The 21,704-nt window shown below is 41.7% G+C and overlaps 4 protein-coding genes across 6 annotated transcripts in view; 2 read left to right on the top strand and 2 right to left on the bottom strand.

Annotated features, from left to right (window-relative positions):
* Positions 1-103: 103 nt before the first annotated feature.
* Positions 104-2,299, bottom strand: LOC118432801. The gene is made up of 3 exons (XM_035844420.1): positions 2,076-2,299; positions 369-1,232; positions 104-109 (listed from the first exon to the last, which is right to left on the bottom strand). Exons 1-3 carry the CDS (start codon positions 2,160-2,162, stop codon positions 104-106), a joined length of 957 nt encoding a protein of 318 aa, XP_035700313.1. The 5' UTR covers positions 2,163-2,299.
* A 10,372-nt stretch (positions 2,300-12,671) lies between these two features.
* On the top strand, positions 12,672-17,583 carry LOC118432709 (alpha-2,8-sialyltransferase 8B-like). The gene is made up of 4 exons (XM_035844323.1): positions 12,672-13,143; positions 13,486-13,629; positions 14,272-14,766; positions 15,597-17,583. The coding sequence occupies exons 1-4, from the start codon at positions 13,025-13,027 to the stop codon at positions 15,898-15,900; spliced, it is 1,062 nt and encodes a 353-aa protein (XP_035700216.1). The 5' UTR covers positions 12,672-13,024; the 3' UTR covers positions 15,901-17,583.
* Positions 17,584-18,249: 666 nt separating this feature from the next.
* LOC118403092 (60S ribosomal protein L32-like) overlaps positions 18,250-21,704 on the bottom strand; it is a 6,348-nt gene continuing 2,893 nt past the window's right edge. Inside the window, exons 1-4 of one of the 3 annotated variants that reach the window (XM_035801559.1) lie at positions 20,426-20,533; positions 19,837-19,939; positions 18,936-19,088; positions 18,250-18,456 (exon numbers count right to left, since the gene is read on the bottom strand). In XM_035801559.1, coding sequence (XP_035657452.1) covers positions 18,298-18,456; positions 18,936-19,088; positions 19,837-19,929 — 405 coding nt within the window. In that variant the 5' untranslated portion in view covers positions 19,930-19,939; positions 20,426-20,533 and the 3' untranslated portion in view covers positions 18,250-18,297. Of the gene's footprint in view, positions 18,457-18,935; positions 19,089-19,836; positions 19,940-20,368; positions 20,396-20,425; positions 20,534-21,704 lie in introns of those variants that run through there. The other 2 variants (XM_035801562.1, XM_035801561.1) reach the window with 2 other exon arrangements.
* LOC118403094 (26S proteasome complex subunit SEM1-like) overlaps positions 20,650-21,704 on the top strand; it is a 2,821-nt gene continuing 1,766 nt past the window's right edge. The window contains exon 1 of the mRNA XM_035801563.1: positions 20,650-20,834. Within this exon, the coding sequence (XP_035657456.1) occupies positions 20,735-20,834 (100 nt within the window). The 5' untranslated portion in view covers positions 20,650-20,734. The remainder of the gene's footprint in view (positions 20,835-21,704) is intronic.

Raw genomic sequence — 21,704 nt, 5'->3', positions numbered from 1 at the left:
TTAGTATTATTATGATAAGTAACAGTATGACAACATTTCGCAGATAGTAGTTATAATTTATTGTATTTTATGGAAGGGGGTTTTAGGAAGAGTAGTGTGTATCTCAACACTAATTTCAACACCTTAAGGTGAGAGAAAACCAATGCTGAAGACTTTGTGAATCTTCTAAAAAAAACTACATGTTGCAATTAAGTAAGGACTTAAACTTTTTGTCATAAATTGTCGTGTTGCAAGAAGGTAATCTATGCAAATGTGTATGACGTCATGACGACGTCATCATTGATTATAGAGTCACACCAACTGTCTTACTTAAATCTTAGAAAAAAAACTCGAATTTCTAGGCTTAATCTTGGGTAGGGTAAACAAACCTGCGCCTGTCCGCTCCAGCTCAGGCGGAACCTGACGGTGTAGGTCCCGTCCCCGTGGTCGGTTACCCGTCCCGCAGAACTCGCTAGCAACGAGGGGTTGAAGATTTTTGCCTTGAAGTAATCGCCGCCGCGAGTTTTGGGACGGTTCAGGCCATCCCTGGCCTGTATTCTAACTTCTAAACTGTCACCAAGGTGGTAGACTGGTCCTTTCTGAGTCAAAACTTCGATTCTACTTGTTGACGCGCTGGTTAAAACATCAAATAGTCTTGAATATTGAGAGTTTTGTTGTATATTGTTTATGGACGTTGTTTTGGGAGTTTCGGTAGTTTTAGCTACGTCTTGTACCGTATGAGTGTGAGCTATGGAAATATTTCCCTCAAAGGTAGCATTCAGACGAACGACGATGTGTTCGGGATATGCCGTCGGTTCGTACACCGTCGGAAGACCCGCGATTTCAACAATCGACTGTTCGGGAGTTTCCGGAGGTTTCTCGTCTTTTCGTAATTCAGATAATGTTACCGGTTTCTGTGTTAATTCATTATTTGTCACATTATTAGAAAATACGCGTGGACTTCGGGTAAGCTTTGTAAATTGACTTGTCGCGCTAACATTATGGCTATGGCTGACTTTTCCATTAATGCCAGTTTCTTGTATTTCATTCGCCAAACTCTGTCTGTCTTGTACCATGGACTTTCTTGAAACAGATGTGTTCTTTTCATGACTGCGATCAAGCGCTGAGGTTTTGTTTAAATCGTCAAGCAGAGTTTTCAGAGGAAACCCGTCGAATTGTCTTAGTTCCCCGTTTTTATCGTAGAAAGTCCGGGCGTCCTGAAAGGGTTCCAGGGAGGACTGCAGGCGATCCGTCTGGGAAATCAAAAGGTAAAAATGTAGAGACTGTTCTTCAAATACTTCGGAGATTTACTTCCGGACGTTTCGAGTGACATCCATCCCTCTTCAGTAAATGAACGTCTAGGCCCCCTTTCCACTAGACGGCGATCGCGCTGCGCTCTCACTGCGACCTAAATAGGATATGTGTAACCTTCGCTTTCACACTTGGTATATCATACAAAACATAAAAGTGTTTCTGAGAAGACACCAAAACACACAAAGTGTAAAAAAATTCGTTTCTTTTCTATAGAATTCGTTGAGCGATCTGTCAAGAACTAGGTCGCAGAGAGAGCGCGGCGAGAGCGCCGTCCTAGTGGAAAGGGGGTATAACTGGCAATTGTTTCTGCTAGTGACGCTGAAGAAGAGTGATGGATGTCACTCGCAACGTCCGGAAGTAAATTTCCGTTTTTATCCAGTTGTAGAGATTGAATTTTAGTTGAATATTGTTTACCTGGTTGTGTAACATTCATAAACGTAGAGAATTATCATTTTGTAGCCTTACTCTTTAATAACAAGGTGATATGTGGGTTTGTGGTTAAGATTATTGCCTTGGAATTTAAGGCTTAAGGTTCTGTATTCGATTCCCTAGCAGGCTTCAATGAGTATGTACTTGACACCTCTCCTCATCTGACTCAGGTATTTGGTATTTATTGAAAATGACGACAAAATCATTACACTGGGTCAGTTTTACTTTAAAAAAACAGGGATTTTTTAAGTAAAAGAAAAACACAGAAGACAAAATCGACGAAAGGAGTTGGAAAATCGACGTTTTAGATGGGAAGAAATCAATATGAAACAAGGATGTCTGAACACACTTACCTTGTAGTAGTAAACACAGGTGGCCAGGAACCCGAAAAACAGGACAACTCCGGCCCCCTTCTGCCAGACGGTCGCCTGTCCGTTCATGGCTCACACTCTGAAACAAAAAGGCGTCCAGCTCTAAAGCTATACTGGCTAAAATGGCTAAGCCACCCTGGTCTCTACCAGACTGACTACGCTGGCTATCATAGGGAGAATAATTTTCCAGGGGAGTTTTGCAACTAATTTCCAAGCAGATCCTACGGTGCCATAAGATAGTATCAAAGCTGGCCAAGGAGTGTAGCCGGCTAAGGGAGTCAAACGGGCACCGGAGTTTTACGGGAAGTTTGATACTATACATTACGCACCGTGGATCTGGTTCGAGATTATTTTGCTTCCAGAGGAGTTGGTCGGACGGGAAACATGAACCTAAGCGTGGGCTGACTCCCCTGGCCAATTTCCCGATTTTTTTCCAAATTCTACGATCCCCATACCCTCCGTAGGTAGGCCTGTGGAGGCTAGAGCCACCCCCTATACGTCTTTGTTTATTTGTAACGTCGATCTTAACGTTATATAACCTCTACAAATGTAGTAAAGAAATATACAGGCACGTATAATATGACGTGTTTTCTTCTGATAACCTATGATCTCAGGGGCCATGTAGTGTCAACATGCCTTGAACCTAGGGGGTTCGTGTAAATAAAGACAAATATTTCTGTAATCTCATCATACTTACAGTGTGTGTATATTTTTTGTGACAGTCACCTAAATTGTACAGCGTTCTATAATCAGAAAGGTGCATGACCTTGAAAATGCTGTATTCGAGTATTCGATTCGTTGAACCATTGTATTCAAAGTTGTTCTTTGCCCAACACAGGGATTTATGCAAGATTTTGTAGGACAAAATAGAAAGGAGTACGTGTTGGAGTCACGAGTTTATGTCTGGATAGTCCGCGCAAGTAGGCCGTCAGTAAAACCAAAAGACAGTACCACAGCAGGGAAGTACTAGCAGCTCGCTCAGCGAGTCTGTGAGCTCTGAAGAACATTTTCGGAAGCACTACAGTTGGTATCATCTTTGTTGTTATTCATATGATATCATATATCATGCTTTTCGTTTGCGCAAGCGACCGGGAGAAGGCTTGAAAATGTTCCCCTGGCATAAGTCGGCCATATTTCGATGGCCACTTGCAGTAAGACAAAAGACTACCCGCAAAAGTCTGTAGGAACACCAAGTGTCTGTATCGGAAATCGATTAAAACGACATAACCTGTGGTCCACTAATCCTCTGTACTTTGGATATGTCAATAGTCATCTTAATGAAATACACGTTCGTACGAATGTTTATCACAATTTCGTTATCCAAGTACTTCTAGTTGGAACGATACTATCTTTTAACGCCTGCTTGTTGTAGAAAAGTTGTAAAAATGTGGAAATCCCTTCTGCTGTAGCTGGACATTGCCCTTTGAGTAGTTGGGTTTATTGACGCTGTTCTACACGGCAAACACAGCGCACTGACAACACGTTTGGAAAGCTGTCTTAAAAATCAATCAATCTTCTACAAACAGCTCTTATTCTGACGGATCAACTTTACTTTTGCTATCTATTTCTCAAAACTAACCGCAGTTTACTTTAAAGTTGGTACAAAGGGATTTTTTGTGCAACAAGAAAATTTGTCAATATGACAGAAATGGGTCGTCGCAGAAGAGGTAAAAGCCAAACAACGAAATTACTAAAACATCAATATACATCTTCTGAAATGATATGATTATTTAAGAACCAGCCTGTCTAGATTCGTACTTTATCTGCTGGTTGTTTCGCCTGGTTATGTTCTCCAGGACGCCATATGTCTAACCACACAAACGAAAAGATTAACACCAAGACAAATATTGAAATACAGTCTAACCTGTACTATTAACCACCTCTATACAAGTATTACCTAGCAATCGTGATCATTTTTGGCGCAGCGTCCCCTAGATACTAGATACTTTCCCCCAGTAAAACAGGCATTATAACAGTCCTGTATATAGTGACCACCTCTTCGCATAGAACACATGTTATCGGTCCCATGTATGTATGTGGTCTTCTCGGTCAGTTTAAACTGTACATTATAACGTTGGCAGAACGATTTTTGCGCTGCACACAATCAAGTACATAGAGTATGTATCTATAAGCTAAATGTAATCAGTGTGTGGACATTAATACTGTATATCCACTCACCGAACAGTCACAGGAGACTTGACTGGGTGTCGGTAATGGTCACCAACTCGTTTCAAACCTGGTTGATCCAGTCCTTGATACAGTGCGCCGTTTTCCACCAGAATACGATGGATGAAGTGCCCACATGTTTCACGGTTGACAGTTTCCCCTCCTCACGTAGTAATAGTGAAACGAAAACAGACCTTCGCAGTCGGTTAGATAGTAAACGGCGCAACATAAGAAGATTACAAGTCATAAAGTACTAGTAGACTACAGTGCGGTACGGATAATCTTGCGAACACTGAAATGACACTCTAAATTGGCAACCAAGAATTGGCCAACACCAGAGGCTCTTTCAGGGGTTTGCGTGTTTCACTGATTTACAATTTTTACCAACATGATATTTGAATGAAGTCCCCTATTGGAGAATGTAGATAGTTCTAATAATATATAATCTTGAAAATCTAGGAAATAATATATTGATGAAGATAAAAGTTATCATAATTGTTAGCATATGTCTATTGTACGTTTGCTTAGTCAATTCTTAACTATGTGGCAATCTTCAAGTTAACGAAAACAAAAGAATGTTCGTTTCGAACCGTGTTGAAATAGTGAAACCTGTTTCCCAAACTTTTAGAGAAATGTTTCGAATAAGAGTTGTCGCCACAAACGTACCAGATGGGCAAAAACAGAGACAAGGGTTCCCGCAAGACCCCCATGCTTACTCCCAAACCGAATAGGCCATAGGTGCCGGTTGTGTCTTGGTTGTTTGGCTGCCTTCTGAAGTGTCTGGTGAGTGGTTTTGTCACCCCTGGTCACCATGTTGGTCCACACGGGGGTACGTGCCCAAACTGCGCACATAGGCGGGGGTTACCGTGATGTTTGCGACTTGTAGTCTAACAGGTGGATCAAATATTTTTCAACTTGTCCCAAACTTGTTTTTGTGTTTTTCTTCAAGCGCTAAGTCGCCAGAAATCCGCGCAAAGCTCTGTGTGTCTTTGCGCCATGATACGCGGATCGGCCCACGGAATGCGAAGTTAAAGGTCGTCGGTTACTGGCAAACGTATTAGCTTATGATGGCGCGATCACAAGTCAAAGAGGCGGGTGGAACAGAACGGGTTTGGTTAAACATTGCTTCTTGACATACACGTCAAGTGCTATTCATGTCATTACGTCAGCATCAACGGAACTTCAAAGGTCATTCTCACCACGCAATCATGACATTGAATTTTTTACTCCGTGGATGTTGCATTGTTGGTATGGAATGGAATAAAACTACGTCATCATGTTATAAGTACAAAAAAGTGATTGTGAAAAATTTGAGTTCTACAGCCTTGAGTCAGGCTGATATCACATAGGTTACCCTTGAAGTATTTATCCTGAAAAAGGCGACAGTGGTCGGTCGTTTAAAATTTGACCCGTGTACGTACACCTTTGTGTTGGAAGAAAATGGACCTGGTCAGGAAGACTTGGTCAGGAAGAGGGAAGCATACTACAAGTTGAGTATTTTCAATGGTTCATGAGACAAAGATTTCACAATTTACAGTGGTGTTTATTGGACAATAATGGAAACGCTCCGAGCTAGGTAAAATCGACAATATTCCGGTTTTGACATGCCCGGTCATCTGTTCTTTTAGGTTCAGGCGAAGCACATGCCTCGGAGTCAATATTTAAAATGGATTTTAATGTAGTCAGGACAGAGCACGGAATAATGACTGGAGTATTTATCTTGTGTAAACAAAATGATGGGAGCTGTGTTTGTTCGTCGTAGGGTGGGGATCGAACTCATGACCTTTGGTGTCGCCATGCAATTCGGAGATACAATCAACATCATTCTAGATGTTTATTATATAATGATATGAGGACATGACTTAAACTTTATTGACGATGAGACAAGTCATCACAAGGGACTGCCTAGGCAGCTTTGGGCTGGTAGCTACATGATATGATGTATTGATTTGACAGCTAAACTGATAAAGAGAAAAAATGACATAGTGATTATATGATATGACGACACATTTACATTTCTATATGATCAGTAAAGTATACAATGTGGACCGGTATACAAAGAGAGTCTGATATTTAAGAGAGGCTTTGCCTTTTTTTGTGTGTGACTATTATAATTCAGCATTGAAAATTATGATAAAGACAAAAAAAATATAATTCTAGATAGTGAGCTTTTAATATACAAAACACTTTATGTTCAAGAACACGGTAGGAATTATCCGAAAAGACTTTGAAAGCGGAAAGCAATGATTACGCTTCATGACGTTTGAATAGCCTGATTAAATCTCGCTTATAGCAGCCCGCCCAACATCCGCCTGCGGGGAGGGGCCAGTTACAGCCACTGACAGCAGAGTTTTTTTTCTATTTACCTTTGGACAGACGAGGACAATGTGGCACTGCACTCAAGTTTTTTTCTTTATAACTTATATTAACAGTGGCACATACACGGTACAGACAGAAGGTAAACTTTAGTCTTTTACCTCCCCGACGGAAGTCAGGTTCCCATTTTTAGACCTGGGTGAAGTAAAGTGAGGAAGGTTGTATAAAGTGCCTTTCCCAAGGGCATAACGTCGGGAGGCACGGTGGGGATCGAACTCAGGACCTCTAGATTCCGAGCCGAACGCTTTACCAGTTACAATAAGGAGCTTTTATCAAGTTGATAAAAGTTGATAAAAGTTGATAAAGGCTCCTTGGTTACACCACGCCCGACGACGGCAGAGTATTTTCATATCGTCAATCGACCCGCCATTGTTGCCCGTCGGGTTCCTCGGTTACACCACGCCCGACGACGGCAGAGTTTGTGTTACACAGGCTAAAGTTTGAATAATGGGGTGCAAGATTGATATTACTCCTGTCAATGAACGGATGTGCGTTAAACAATAGATTTGACCTTTCCCATTGGGGTAACAGGATACTGACGGAGTCTCATTTCTCATCGTGAAACTTTCTTAGGCAGCAGGCCATATGCACGGACTAGCATCCGGTTATTTTAGGGGACTGAAAAAACATTCATAATATCTGTATATTAATACATATATTTCTATAGGTTTTAATACACATATTTCTATTTCTACACGTATTTGGTTATCGTCTTCTTAAATTTCAAGTCTTTCTTTTGCAAAGTTATGCTAGAATGTAGCAGTCAAAAATTCACAGCTGTCAGCATGGTCGACAATACGCGTTTTTTTTTTCATTTAAAGCATTTGCATTCCAATTCCCCAGTTTCATTTAAACAAACACCCTACCTGCTGTCAAAGAGAAACCATTAAGAGTTCACAAATAAAGATAAGCACGTGACCTCTATATTTATATGTGCCATTTCTGCCTTCGAAGATAATAGAAATTGGGCGGGACAAATAACGGTGTTCATCGGCACCGTCTGTCTCGAGGATTTGAATTCTTTTTTCGTGCCAAAAGGAAAACTTTGTCAGTCTATATTTGAAGAATCGAGACACCGTTGTTGAGACAAGTGGACCATACAATTCTTACCTGTGTTAGTTTTCCGAATCAATAATCTGGAATGATGAGACGAATCACCTGCTTACTTCTGTCTGCAATTCGTCACAGTGTTGTTCATCGGGCAAACTCGGTGAAAAAATCCTTATCAACGTTCGACACATCAACAAACCATTGGACGTACGCGTGCCTCAGCTGGTTGTTTTATATTTCTCCCACGCAAACAGAGATATTGATAGATGCCGGATATTTGCAAAGCTTGACGTGCGCGAGAAGTATCGTCAAGATGCTCTCGCGAGAACTAAATGTTCGTGTTCAAATTTTCCTCACTCCTGTACAGAATAACCTCCAAGTCAATGTGTCAGTGGGGTTATTTTGTTGGGCTTTTGCGGCCTATTCCTAGGATAGTTAGCTACTCGTCCGGTTTACGTACAGACACTACCTATACCATTGTAGTACTAACGTAATATCAAAGAATTATATTAGCCCTAATAGGTATGTTAACTAGCTTATTAAGCCTTTTCCTATACCTCTATATTTTACTTTATGTAATAGTTGTTGCCATACATTGTATCATGTACAATTGTCGTGCAATAAAGTTCTTCGATACCTTAATTCAGTAGTAGTAGTAGTCAACCGTGTCCTGCTTCTCCAGTGGTCTGGACACCCTGCAGCTGCAATCAGTCTTCCTTCAACTCTCTCCACTTTGTCCTGTTCATCACAAGCGGGCTTAGCTCCCGTGGCTTTCTTTCTAACCGCAATAGTCCTAGTCGTCTATCCTTCAGGACTGCCCTAGGTAAGCCTAACAGGTTCTTACATGCGCTTACGGTGCCTTTTCGCGATATGTATCTGGCAAAGTTGATTCAGTCCCCCAGATCATTAATATAAAGACCATGGTGACCTAATACCTGTCATAGGGTTCCGTCTCCCGGACGGATCTCACTCCTTACTCACACGCTCTACAAACCAACGGAAATCCAGCAAAAACAACAACACAGTGGTGTAGTGGTCTTGGCTTTCCTCACTCGACTCAGGTGAAAATGAGCACCTAGCTTCAACAATGTTCAGTAATGTGACCATGTAGAGTAAAGCGCGTTTTCTAAAACGTTCAGTTCTTGCTTTGAAACTGTCTAGTTTGTTACTGGACCGTGTTGTGCGCCCACTGATTTCTCCATAGTGGCTGTAGTCTGGAGACTTCAAGAGTTTTCTGGCCAACGACAAGAACATGATCTCGGCGTTTGAAGGCCTTGTACCTCAAGCCATACCTACATTGCTATCACATTAGCCGTAATAATTGTCCCATTAGCGCTACTTCAAAGCGTCATATAAAGCACAAGCCATCGGCTAAATGGAATCCGAAAGAAAATTCCGTCGGACCTTACTGACGTCGGAATTTTAGCAAACTTGTGCAAGTAACTGTGTATACCCTTGTTCATGATATACGTGACATTTTCAAAGGTTAACCTCAATCACATATCGCGGTTGTGGCATTTATGACAAGAACTCGATATGGACAGAAAATCGTTTAATTGGTTTCATCATAACATAAAGAAATACATATTTCTCAACATCTTGCAGTCATCTTTTTATACCACGTGGATATATGTAAATTCAAATGTTACTACGCCCTTTGTGAATGCCTTTGTCTTCGGATTAAATATTTCACCTGTACAGGTGAACACAGGATTAATACCATTCTGGCACCGACCAGAAACCTGGTATGTTTTCAAAGTAGGCTTAAATGGACTTAAGGCACCGCTATTGTTCATTTATTCTTCCTTTACCTTTCTCTCGGTTAGTTTGTTTTGGACTGTTTGAAGTTTTTCAAGTGGCTTCTGTTGAACCTGACCTTATGTTTGAATAACAGAAATATGGCCGAAAGCAAACTTACATTCTCATAACATCATCAAACAACGCCTAACCAAACTTAGGTCTTATTATTACTGAATAGTAGGGAGCCGTTTACAATCAAACGTCTTGTCTAGTCTATCTTCACGGGCGCACTAGTAATTGTTGTCAATTAAGCGGGAAAAATCGCACCTGTTCTACAAAATACAACCACTTCAATCTCTAACCCTCCAAGTCACATATGGTGCCAACAGACGACAAACAGTGCATATGTGGGGCACAAACGTGTCTATTAGTCCAGTTGGTGTTGTTTTAAATATGGCGGGAATTCCTAAAGCTCCAATATACAGCAGGCTTAGATAATGACACGTGAGCAAGTTGAAATCGGACTTTGGGACCTCTTGTTTTGGGGAAGATGCAAGCTATCTTTTGACGTAAAACAAACGGAGAGATTTGATTTGATTTGCTGTATAGTCATAAGAAATACAGCCAGGGCTACCCAACTAGCCGGAGGCTATTATTAAGGGCTAGCCCTGGTAACAATACAAAATACATTGTACAATAGTATACAATATACAACAGTATTAACGATACAGGTAACTTTGACAACAGAGGCGATCCGTGTTTACAGCTTGACTAGCAGTCGTACGATCTAGTGTCAGTCTATGATATAAATGATATTACTCGGTTATCTATATAAGGCTAGTTAGTCAGCGATGAGAGATCATTAGAGATGTGACGAGAAACACGTACTTTTTGAAAAGCTGCTATTTTCGCCTCAATGTAAATGATTATTCATTGGTAGTTAGATAACAAGTACGTTAAATAAATGGATGAGTGAAACGTATTTGTCAAACTCGAAATGACTTACTGTGTGTATGATTTATTGATATTGGGTAAAATGATGAAGATGATGTTACACCAAATGAGCCAACATCAGTGGATAGATATTAGAACACGTTAATATATATTTCATTGTAAATTCTTGCCCGATGGCTAATTGCAGGTAACAAGAAAGGAGACAAACAGACAAATAAACAGGGTAAAACAGTATAGAATGCTAATCTCCAAGCAGATCCACGGTGGCGTAATATAGTATCAAACCCGCCTCCGGTGCCTGTTTGACTCCCTTTGGCCGGCTATACTCCTTGGCCAGCCAAGCAGATCCACGGTGGCGTAATATAGTATCAAACCCGCCTCCGGTGCCTGTTTGACTCCCTTTGGCCGGCTATACTCCTTGGCCAGCTTTGATACTATCTTATGGCACCGTAGGATCTGCTTGGAGATTATAGAATGCGTCTACTCGCTTTCGTGTGCGTACGCCCTGTGGCCGAGAGATGCCGTACGGCGGAAAAAAACAGGGTACGGCGAAAACGAACGGGTACGGCAAGACTTTCTGGCGGGTATGGCGAAAATTTTAAACTAACGGGTACGGCAAGATTTTCTAGCGGGTACGGCGAAAACGAACGGGTACGGCAAGATTTTCTGTCGGGTATGGCGAAAATTTTAAACTAACGGGTACTAGGCGGCAAGATTTTCTAGCGGTTACGGCGAAAGCTAACGGGTACGGCAAGATTTTCTAGCGGGTATGGCGGAAACTAATGGGTACGGTAAGACTTTCTAGCGGGTACGGTGAAAACTAACGGTTACGGCAAGATTTTCTAGCGGTCACGGCGACGGCGGAAATTTATGGGTACGACGGAAAGGGAGTTTCATGGGGTGGATTAATAATAGATGCATGACACTGTGTCTGTGTGGCCATGACTTAGATATGACATTTGCATGTTAGTGAGTCATTACCGGCACGAATACCTTGCCCTTGGTAGCCTCCATAGCAGGCTCTTAGGGGCCTTTATTTTGGCTCAAAATACACCTTTGCTGTCCATTTCTATTTGTACTGGGTGGCTGATTGCCGGCCGTCGCTGATTACTCTACGGGGCCAGTAATCAGCGACCTAGTAAAAAAGAAATGGCAAGCAAAAGTGTATTTTGAGCAAAAAAAGACCCCAGAGAGCCTGATATGGAGGCTAGCTAGCCCTTGCGACAAGACAAGAAGAATGGCGTCGAAAACAGACCCCTCAAGCCTCAAGGATCGGGGAATGCGACGTAGAAATCTGCTGATTGCTTTCTTAGCTTTACTGTACTTATCAGTTATGACTACTTTCTTTCTGCTGTGGCTGTCGAGGTAAGTCTCGATGTATTATTTCACCAAGGAGGTTATACAGACCTCCTTGATTTCACAGAGTTCATTCAATAATTCCATTTTGTACCAAGGACGTTATGTTGAACGTACAAAAAGGTGCCGATGAATTATTCAATGCGCTCTACCAGACTGACTATGCTAGCTAATATATGGAGAATAATTCGTAATAGCCTTTATTGCACATTCATGCCCTATTGGGCTAAGTACAGGCATACAAATACAAAATGTCGTAATACAGTACACATGGTTTCTAAGACTAATGTAAAACATGGGTTCCAAAACTAATCTAATACGTTTGTTCGGCTTCTTCTCGTTTATTACTAATGTTAAAAATGTAGCTTGAGATGTGTTTGTATAATGTACTTTGATCAAAATGCATAAGAAAAATGAATTTTTCAACATTAGACAAAGATTCAAAGTGAGGGAACTTTCCTATAATATGGCTAAAAATGTTTTTATCGTTACTATATATACTACAATCTAATAAGAAGTGGGATTCATCTTCGACCTTGTTCAGGTTACAGAACTGACAGATTCTTTGCTCCAGAGGTGTGCGGTTGTGCCAGGGGAGTCAGTTTGCTACCAGAAGGTTTGGCCGGTCGCGATGGGGATTGCTAGCCTTACCGAGGACAGACTCCCTGGACCAATTTCCCGATTTTTTTGCCGAATTTTACGATCCCCGCAGTAGGAAAGAATTTCCCGATTTTCCCGCACCCCGTAGGAAGGTATTGTGGAGGGTAGGCAGAACCAGAATCATGGCACATTACGTCCTCGACAGAACCAAGGACATTTGATAATGCCGGCTGTTCCAAAAATAACAACAGAGGGGGGTGGGGGGTGGGGTGGGGGGTTGGGCGCTGGGTTAACGTTGGGCATAAAGGTTCTAATCTCCAAGCAGAGGCTCGTCTCCAGCTGTTTTTGTTTCACGTGTTTCTATGCGTTTTTGTCGGGCCTACTATTTTGTACTGTTTTCTTCATGTCAGCCGGCCGGATTGGATTGCGAACTAGCGGGAAAGGGTTTGGGCATTTTGGAATGTGAAATAGGTTTGTGAGGTTTGGATTGGGAACTTGGGAGTTTTTTTTAGCAATTTGGAATCGGGAATAATGTTGGGTGTGGCTAATTTCTGGATTAGAACTAGGTCATAGGGTAGGGACAAAACCTGCTTTTTCACCTCTTCCGCCCGTCTCGACAATTATCTTTTTAAACGTCCCTGACAGAACTGACTGTTGAGAAGGACTTGCGATGACATGTTCCATAATAAATGGACAGCTGGATGTTATACGACTTAGGAATACAAACCCTACCAGAGGACACCTACTACGCTTTAACACACTCTCCTGCCGGACCGAAATTTACAGAAACAGCTACCTCCCAACAACAGTAAGTGCCTGGAATAAGTTACCATCACATATCGTTACGGCTCCAACACTTGCTAGTTTTAAGTTGGGGTTGGTCCAACACATGGGCCACCCCAACTCCCAGTTGTAAATCGGGATTTCCTGCGGCCATGTATATAGTCACACACAAGTCTTTTTTTCGGTTTCTTTTTGGTTCTTGCACCTTGCACTTTATTTTTTCCTCACGCCACCGGCCGCACGGACCTGCACCTCACCTGGACGTGATGCTCTATTTGAGGGCCTTGTCCAGTATTCTATTGAGATTGAGACAGTCCAGGCCACAGCAGTGAGTCTTCCAATGACGTCCCCAATTCATTCTTCTTAGATACGCGACTAGACCGGGGGTACCGACAAAGCCGATGCTGCTTGCCAGAGACAAAACCACGCCTGCTGAATCCGGAAAGACGTTATTTCCAGCAGGCTCTGATGCATCGTCCAGTGCTGAAGAGTTAGAGTTGAGAAGGATCAGGTGAGTATCAGGATTTGGGGGTGGGGGTGATACCTTTTAGCCTGGGTACCATCCTATTTCTACCGGGGTTCCTTACACTCACTTCCCTAAAAAAACCATCCTATTTCTACCGAGGTTCCTTACACTCCGTCAAACCGTCTCTGCCTGAGCAGTTTCAGACGTATTTTTTAGGGGTAGCGAGTGTAAGGAGCCCCGGTAGAATACGGATGATACTCAGGCTAGATACCTTTGACCCATTGCCTACGCCACACTTCCGGTCACGATGTCTGACATAGGCTTTGGGTCATTTCAACTTGATAAGATCTGATAAGGATCAAAGGACTGATCGAAAGCTTGTTGGTAAGCGCTTTTTTTTGTGTATGGATCATATAGAGTTTAAAATTGTAACATGATAGGTGAGTATCAGTCTTGCTCAAGGTCTTGCTCTTACCCATGTGTACGATATTTGTGAAAAGGACCTAATAAACGCACGAACAACACTATCGAATACATCACATATTTCTGAAATGATCACGCCAATCGCAGCGTTCCTTATCTATGAATGAATGCAGGAATAATTCTGGGAAAAAGCTGCCTATAAAGTCCTTGGTGAGAGGAAACCTGCAGATGTGTATAACCAGTCATGTTATTGGTCTCTTACAGAAATGCTACATCGAAACTACATCCGGACAAGAAGTTTAGGCGGGGTCCACATTGGCCAAAGTCCTGTCTTCGGAAAACAAAATCAAAGAAACCGTGCCCGCCATCTGACTATAAGATAGGACACTACAGGACATGCGCTGTTGTTGGGAATGGCGGCATCCTCTTGGGCAGCCACTGCGGTGCGGACATCGATGCCAAAGGTTACGTCATACGAATTGATGTGCCAGCTGTCACAGGGTTCGAAAAGGACGTTGGTCAAAGAACGGACATGACAGTTTTGAACATGGACACTCCCAAACGCCTCGAAATATCTTCTGGTTTGAAAAATAGAAGCATGGACAGGTACGAGAGTCGCTTGAGGAAGATTAACGGTACCGTTCTACTGGCACATAGAAAATCCCATCCTTATCTCAAGAAGGCTTCCCAGCGATACCACGTTTCCTTCGTCTTGTTGACCAGCGCATCAACCTTTAAAAGTGCAACAAGAATCAACCCGTAAGTGAATGAACATACTCTAGAGGTTTTCTTTTCCACAACCAGTTAATCCCACCAGTTAGCCACCTAAACATATAGCAGCGAGAAGCAGACATCCAGTTAGAAGCTCTATGAAAAGGAAGATGTTTGACAGACATTGAAACGTCAGCCGCAACCCGCAAGTAAGGTGACATCACTGTAAATGCAGAAATGTTCGCGGTGGATTAATGTTCGCGGTTTTCGCGTTGACCACTTCACCGCGAACTTAAATCCACCGCGAACATTTTTCTATTATGGTATTAGACTGTACGGTGTAACCGCGAATTTAAAACCACCGCGAAAAGTCCTTTTTTCCGCTAGCGCGAAATACTAGTAAAATTCTCGCGAACTTAAATGCATTTACAGAAACTGGTTGTGTAAAAGAAAACTCCTAAATCCTATGGTCTACCAACCTGATGAAATTATTTTCTGAACATACTTTGTAGCACAAATTTAAATGGGTCCTTTTTTTCCATTGGAACACGAAGAAGTAGTCAAATACGTACTATACATCACGGTATCCTCGTATCTACATCTCAGAGTTTACCAATGATATAAAATTAAGTCAAACACATTTTGGACAAATCCGTTAAATTCGTCTTTGAATAATCTTAAACGTCGGTCCTAAACGTAAAGTTATTCCGTTGAATTGAATATGTTTACGAAAGGTGGTAAAGCATGTGTAATATATTCCAAATTCCATTCGTAAACATTTTTAACGGAATAAATTTACCAAAGGAGTGAAAACATGTGCAGTATAGAAACAGGTTGGCGTATTGATATCTTGACATTTTCCTTGTCCTTAAAATTAGGATTGCTTCTAAGATAGCCAGGAAGAGATACAGGAAGAATCATCCTTCCACTGGCATGGCGACCGTCCTCATAGCAACCACGTTCTGTGACCGGCTGTTTCTGTACGGCTTCTTCCCGTTTGATCAGGATGAGAAACAGAGACCCCATCCTTACCACTACTACCCAGATGATGGAGTAAGACAAAAACCGATCGCTAAAGATAAGAAACATCACATGGACGCGGAGTACAAGTTTTACAAAGGCCTGAACCAAAGCTCTAGAGGCGTTTTGAAGTTACATATTGGAGAATGTGGCAACTTGTAAAATGTCATCTCTGCACCTTTCTTTAAAAAAAAAATCTCTGTCATCATTTGTTTATTCTACCTGTCCTCCACCCCCTTTTATTGTCTGACTTTCCTGTATACGTTACTGTGCACAAGAAAGTATGCTGGATACAAGTAGATATAAAGCATATCTCGAAACACACAAAACACTTTGTAAATATGAACTTCAGATGTGTTATATTCGATGTGTTAAAAGTCCATGCATGATGCGTTTAGTAAACGAGGTTGTCGACACTTTTCCTTGTTGATACATAAATCTAGTTAGATAGATTGGGTGACTGCTGTGTGACCTTAGTCTGTGTGACCTCAACATTGAATCTGGGGCACATTGGGTGATTGTATAGCGTAGATTTATACTAACCAAACCACAACCGAGGTATATACATCATTTGGATACTGTATCGTCATTTTGTAATGCAACACCTTGTTTGTGGATTTGGGAAGGCTTCGAGCATTAATAAAGGCAGACACGGCCATGGGGACGTTCTTATTGATAATTTCCCATGAAAGTACGCTGGAAACCAGACTTTAGCCAGGGCCGTCAAAGAATGACCCTAGAAAACGCAGACTCCTAGAGCTGCGCGCAAGGTTTACCGATCCCCGCCACACGCGGCCCCAGAACACCTGCCCGCCCAACATCCGCCCGCCCGACGATCCAGCTGGCCTCAACTAGCGCTTGCCTCCACGGCATACTAGTACGCATCTACGACTACATGCATGGAACATCCACCATTTGCAACAAACATCAGCTCATTAGACTGTTGTTTGCAGTACTAGCTATGGACGACAGGGGGCGCTCAAGCAACGAGCAGTCCATAATCTCAAAGTAGATGTAGGGTCAGGCTCCGTTTTTCTCAACATGTTTTCGAGTCATGTACGAAATGCCATAAAACAACTTGCCCCCCATGTCTGCTTCGAATACATTTTCATATGAAAACTGGTGTTCTCTCCTTTGGAAATATCTACGCAGAAGTTAGGGACAATTTCTTTTTTCCACCTCAAGCAAGTGAAGCACATGTTAGTAGTACGAGAAACAGGTGCCCATCATGATTAGCAGTTCAATCAATGATAGTATGGCAATTAGTAATTAGAGAACGTCCGTCAAATATTGGTTTTATTTTGCATATCTAAATTGCTATATATCTTTTCTTTGTATAGGAGTACTTAAAATGTTTATCATTTGATCTTGTAATTTCAAAATATGGGCATAATGCAATTAGATTCCACTGTAACTTGTTTGGGGGGAAAACTAAATGGGCTGATTCTATAGATAACTTTTGTTTGCCTAATTGACTTTGGTTTCATTCTGTCATGTCAACATGAAAATACTGCAATCATTTGAATATTCACAGTGTAATAAAGTGTAGTGTTTAAAACAGTTGCAACTGTCTATTTTGAAAGTTTCCCTCTTGCTTGGTAACAGGCAAGTATAGTCGCTGACACAAATGTCTTCCATAGAAGTCTGTTTGACTTTACCTTTGAACCCACAACCGGGTAAGAACGCTGTAAAAGTTTGGTCTTGAAAAAGGCTAATCAACTCCAGGAAGAAACCTGTCAACTCTGGCCCTTTTCAATGGTGGATTGCTGGCAAGGAACATGAACAAGAGTTACAGAACCACCAAACCTAGGTCACATTTTAATCTCTAAGCAGATTTACCAGTGGCACACACATATAGCTTGGATGCCACCTTGTCTTCACCAAGAAAAGGTTTTAGTTGGGTGGGGGTGGGACATTTACAGAAATGTTTCTCTGGAGGGAAATGTAAAAACATCCCAGCCGCTAATTGCCCACTTCAGTCTTTTCTCTGAGTCTGTTTTCAGGGCCTCCTCAAGCCAGATCCTCAGCTCTAGGGCTAGTGAAGTTTTACACAGGTCCTCGAGTTAGACCTTGAGACACCACAGCCTGGAAAGAAAACTCGGGTGAGGGTGCCAACTCTGGAATAGGTGAATCTCTCCCTCAGCCAAAAGGCATAGCCAAGGTATAGGTTATCCCCCGGAGCTAGGCTTCAAATAAACCAGAAACACGGTAACGAAAAGACGGAGAGGGGTATCCTACGATATCTGGCAGTCCATCGGAACAAATTTGTGGCACCTGTGTAATCGGGACCTAAACCTAACTATGATGGCTATTGGGAGAATACTTTGCAAGTGGAGTTTTGCTACCTGAGCGTTTCATTGTCTGGCGCAGTTCTCTGGCTTTCTTGCCAATTAGTCCTTTTTTTTTTGCCAAATTCTATGAACCATACCCCCATAGAAAGGTCTGGTGGAGGCTAGGATTTCCTACACACGCACAACAATTTCTATCCACAGTAAACACAGACCACAGAGATGGGGCATATCAATTTTTTTAATTCTCTAGACACATGGACAGCTGACTCTACTCGTTCTCCTCGGAGCGGAGGCGAGCGTTGGGGTTGGTGACCTTGATGGCCAGCTGCTGGGCGCGCTCCACGATGAGTTTCCTCTTGCGTGATGACACGTTGTGAGCGATCTCGGCACAGAAGGTTCGGTTCTGCATCAACAAGACCTCCAGGTCCTACGGGGGGAAAATAATGAACAATATCAGCAACTAGGAAGTGCCTATATTGGTTCTAATAAAGTAATACAGATGTTATCAATTTTAAGAAGGCTGTATACCAACAAAAATTCACGTGTAGGTACAGTGGTTTAGGATCAGGTCTGGACCTGTATATAACTAGTCAAGTCAATATTTTGTAGTGGTTAATTGTCATCTTTAATCTTTTGTAGGGTTTACACATTTTTTCTTCAACTCCACCAAGATGATGATGAAATCTGAAAAGGTGCAAGTACACCATATTTATAAGTGCTTGCTTGTCAAAATTGTTATCTTCAAGATGGTATAATATACCTATGCTTAGTATAAAACTAGTAAAAGAAAATGGTCTCTACTAGTGTTTTAGTTTGCTCGAGTAAAGGTACACTTGATGTCCAGGGCCAGACCTGCACCTACACAAACTTTCAGGCACAGGTAGACAGTGCCACAGTTCTACTTACGGTGACATTGTGAACGAGGAATTTCTTGAAGCCGGAGGGCAGAAGGTGCTTTGTCTTCTTGGCACTCCCATAACCGATGTTGGGCATGAGGTACTGGCCCTTGAAGCGCCTACGCACACGGTTGTCGATACCCTTGGGCTTACGCCAGTTTTGCTGAGAAGGAAGAAAAAGATGGTTTAGATAATGTCAATGCTCTAAAAAAAAATGTCTACGTCACTTGTCATACAGGCTCAATTTGTAAATAGGATTCAAGTTTAGAAATGGGTATCTTAGAAGTTAGTTCAGCATCAAAATACAAGAATTTCATGACAACCCTTGAAAGTATTAAATACATAATATTGGATATTTCAATCTTCCTTCTTTCTTACAACTAATAATACAAGTTACAGATTTTTTATTCATGCCTTCAAGATGATAGATATAATGCATAATTTACAGATTTGGATTCTTTGGAAACTTATTTCTTTGGGCATCAACATACTCTGTATAGGTATAACCTATATACCAGGGCTTTAGCCAGCTTGAATTTTTTTTCCGTCAGCCAATTTTAATCGTCGCGAAAACCGCGAAAATTAATAAGAAGGACTAAACTGAGACCTTGAAAAACGGGTTTTAATGAGATTATAGTATGCGAAAGGGTGCCGACACACATTGTCAACAATCATAACAATTGCAAAACAAACAGTGTGTGGCTTTTACGGTTGTGGACGGCGTCCCCAAGCCGCCTGTAGCTTCCAACAATGATTTTTGTCCTTCAAGGTTGACGGATTGGTTTTAGAATTTTTCCGTCAGACGCAGCAAATTTCCATCAATTGACGGAAAAACGGACGCTGGCTAAACCCCTGCTATATACACTGTAATCTATATAATTATTCATAGTAAATTACTATGATTACCATACCTTTAGTTTGTCATATCTGTCGCTCTGATGGCGGATGAATTTCTTCACCCGCTTCTTCACGATCTTCGGCTTTCTCAGCGGACGCACAACCATGATGGTGTTTCTGGGGACGCAAAAATGGGATATGAAAATCTAATATCTGTTTACGAAATGTCTTTAATATATTCATAGCGTAAAACAATCTGCAACTTTGCGGGACCTTGCCTTCAAAAAAATTATGACCCCCCCCTCTCTTCCGTGAAACAACGAAATTTCAGTACAATTAAACATTGCAATTCTAAGATTTTAATTAAAAGATGGCGCTGATAGAAAAGCTGTTTACAGTCGACGTTTCATTCGAAATTGACGACTTTTCCCCACGAAGCCACCGTGTCGTGCATAACTTCACTGAAAACCACATCGGGTGGGTGTGCTTTCGGAACATCGCGACTTTGTCGTGGTGAATTAGTAACTGGGCGACATGGTTCAAACACAATAATCACGTCAAAATGAACGTAGTATCTATAGCAAAAGTACGGAATATAAAACAAACGGTGATGGGGCACTAAAGATGTGATATTCGTCGGATTTTGTTGGGCATTTTACTCACCAGGTCCCTTTCCAGGACCCAAGATGGCGGAAGAGAAAGACCAACAGCATGGCATGACGGGAGTAGAAATTGGACGATACCATACTTTTACATCAACAGGAGTGTTTGCTTTACAAACATATAAAAATTTCAAAATTGACAAAAAGCGTTGTAAATGGTTCGATAAGAAGTATTAGAACATATAGTTTTAGTATCTTATGACAGTATAAAGAATACTATTTCAGTGTTCTTTGATACGTTTCATTTCCATTCAATATCAGCTGTCCCTTAAATTTGGAACATTCCTCACAGATCTGAAAACTGAGCAAGATGGCGGACAAAGACAGACATGAAGTCGAGAGACAGAAATCCAAAGTTGATCTCGGTTTACTAGAAGAAGACGACGAATTTGAAGAGTTTCCAGCAGAGGGTAAACTAAGAATATACTCATACCCAACCTAGCGTATATATTTTGTCTAATTTTGTTTTGTAGTGATGAGAAATTGGGAGAAAATCCTTGGTGGTTTGGGATAGATTTTATGATTTGTCATGTGGTTGTGGGGAGGGGGGTAGTAGGGTAGTGCTTTAGTTTACAGAATTTTTGTGTTGTCATACCATACCAACAGTAGAAGTTTTATGCAAAACAGTAAGTTACAGGGCCTTTGCAAGGTTTGTTATAATGTCAGACGAAAAATATTTATTTTACAGTACAGGCGTAACTGTCATAAATATTTTTTTATGCTTACAAGTGTGGAGATAACCTGGATATTAGCCGCAGAGTCGACTGTTGGCCTATTATCGCTTATACTACTAACGCTCCCGGCCAACAGTCGCAGACTTCAACATTGAACGGAATTAAAAAATCGCCGAATAAACCAGCCGCTGCACTAATCCTCGGATCTCTGGGTGTCCCTCACTTCCTAACAGCCTTACCTAGCCAGCCGGAGCGTTTTCCGGCTCAAAAACCCCCTTCGCTAGCCGCGCCGGGACTAAATGCACTCCGATCGCACTGTTTATACACACCGAGTGGCGGCCATATTGGAAATACCAGCTTAGCTGGCGCTCCGAATCAGCCGCGCGAATAAGAGACTACTTTTCTGATAAGCCATTCCCATGTGGGGAAAGTTGGGAAGTTCCCTGAAATTTCAAATAAACTATATTCAAGCAGAATAACAAACTGGAAAGGGCCTTGGATATTTTTTCAATGAGTTCAATATGTTTTTGATAATATTCCATTGTGATTTTGAGACAAAAGTGTTTCATGTTTTAATGTTTGTGACTTGTTTTGAAAAAAAAAAAG

The sequence above is a fragment of the Branchiostoma floridae genome, chromosome 16, assembly GCF_000003815.2.
Source record: "Branchiostoma floridae strain S238N-H82 chromosome 16, Bfl_VNyyK, whole genome shotgun sequence".
Taxonomy (NCBI): Eukaryota; Metazoa; Chordata; class Leptocardii; order Amphioxiformes; family Branchiostomatidae; genus Branchiostoma; species Branchiostoma floridae.
Note: the sequence above shows the minus strand (reverse complement) of the source record. Positions and strands in the feature narration are given on the sequence as shown.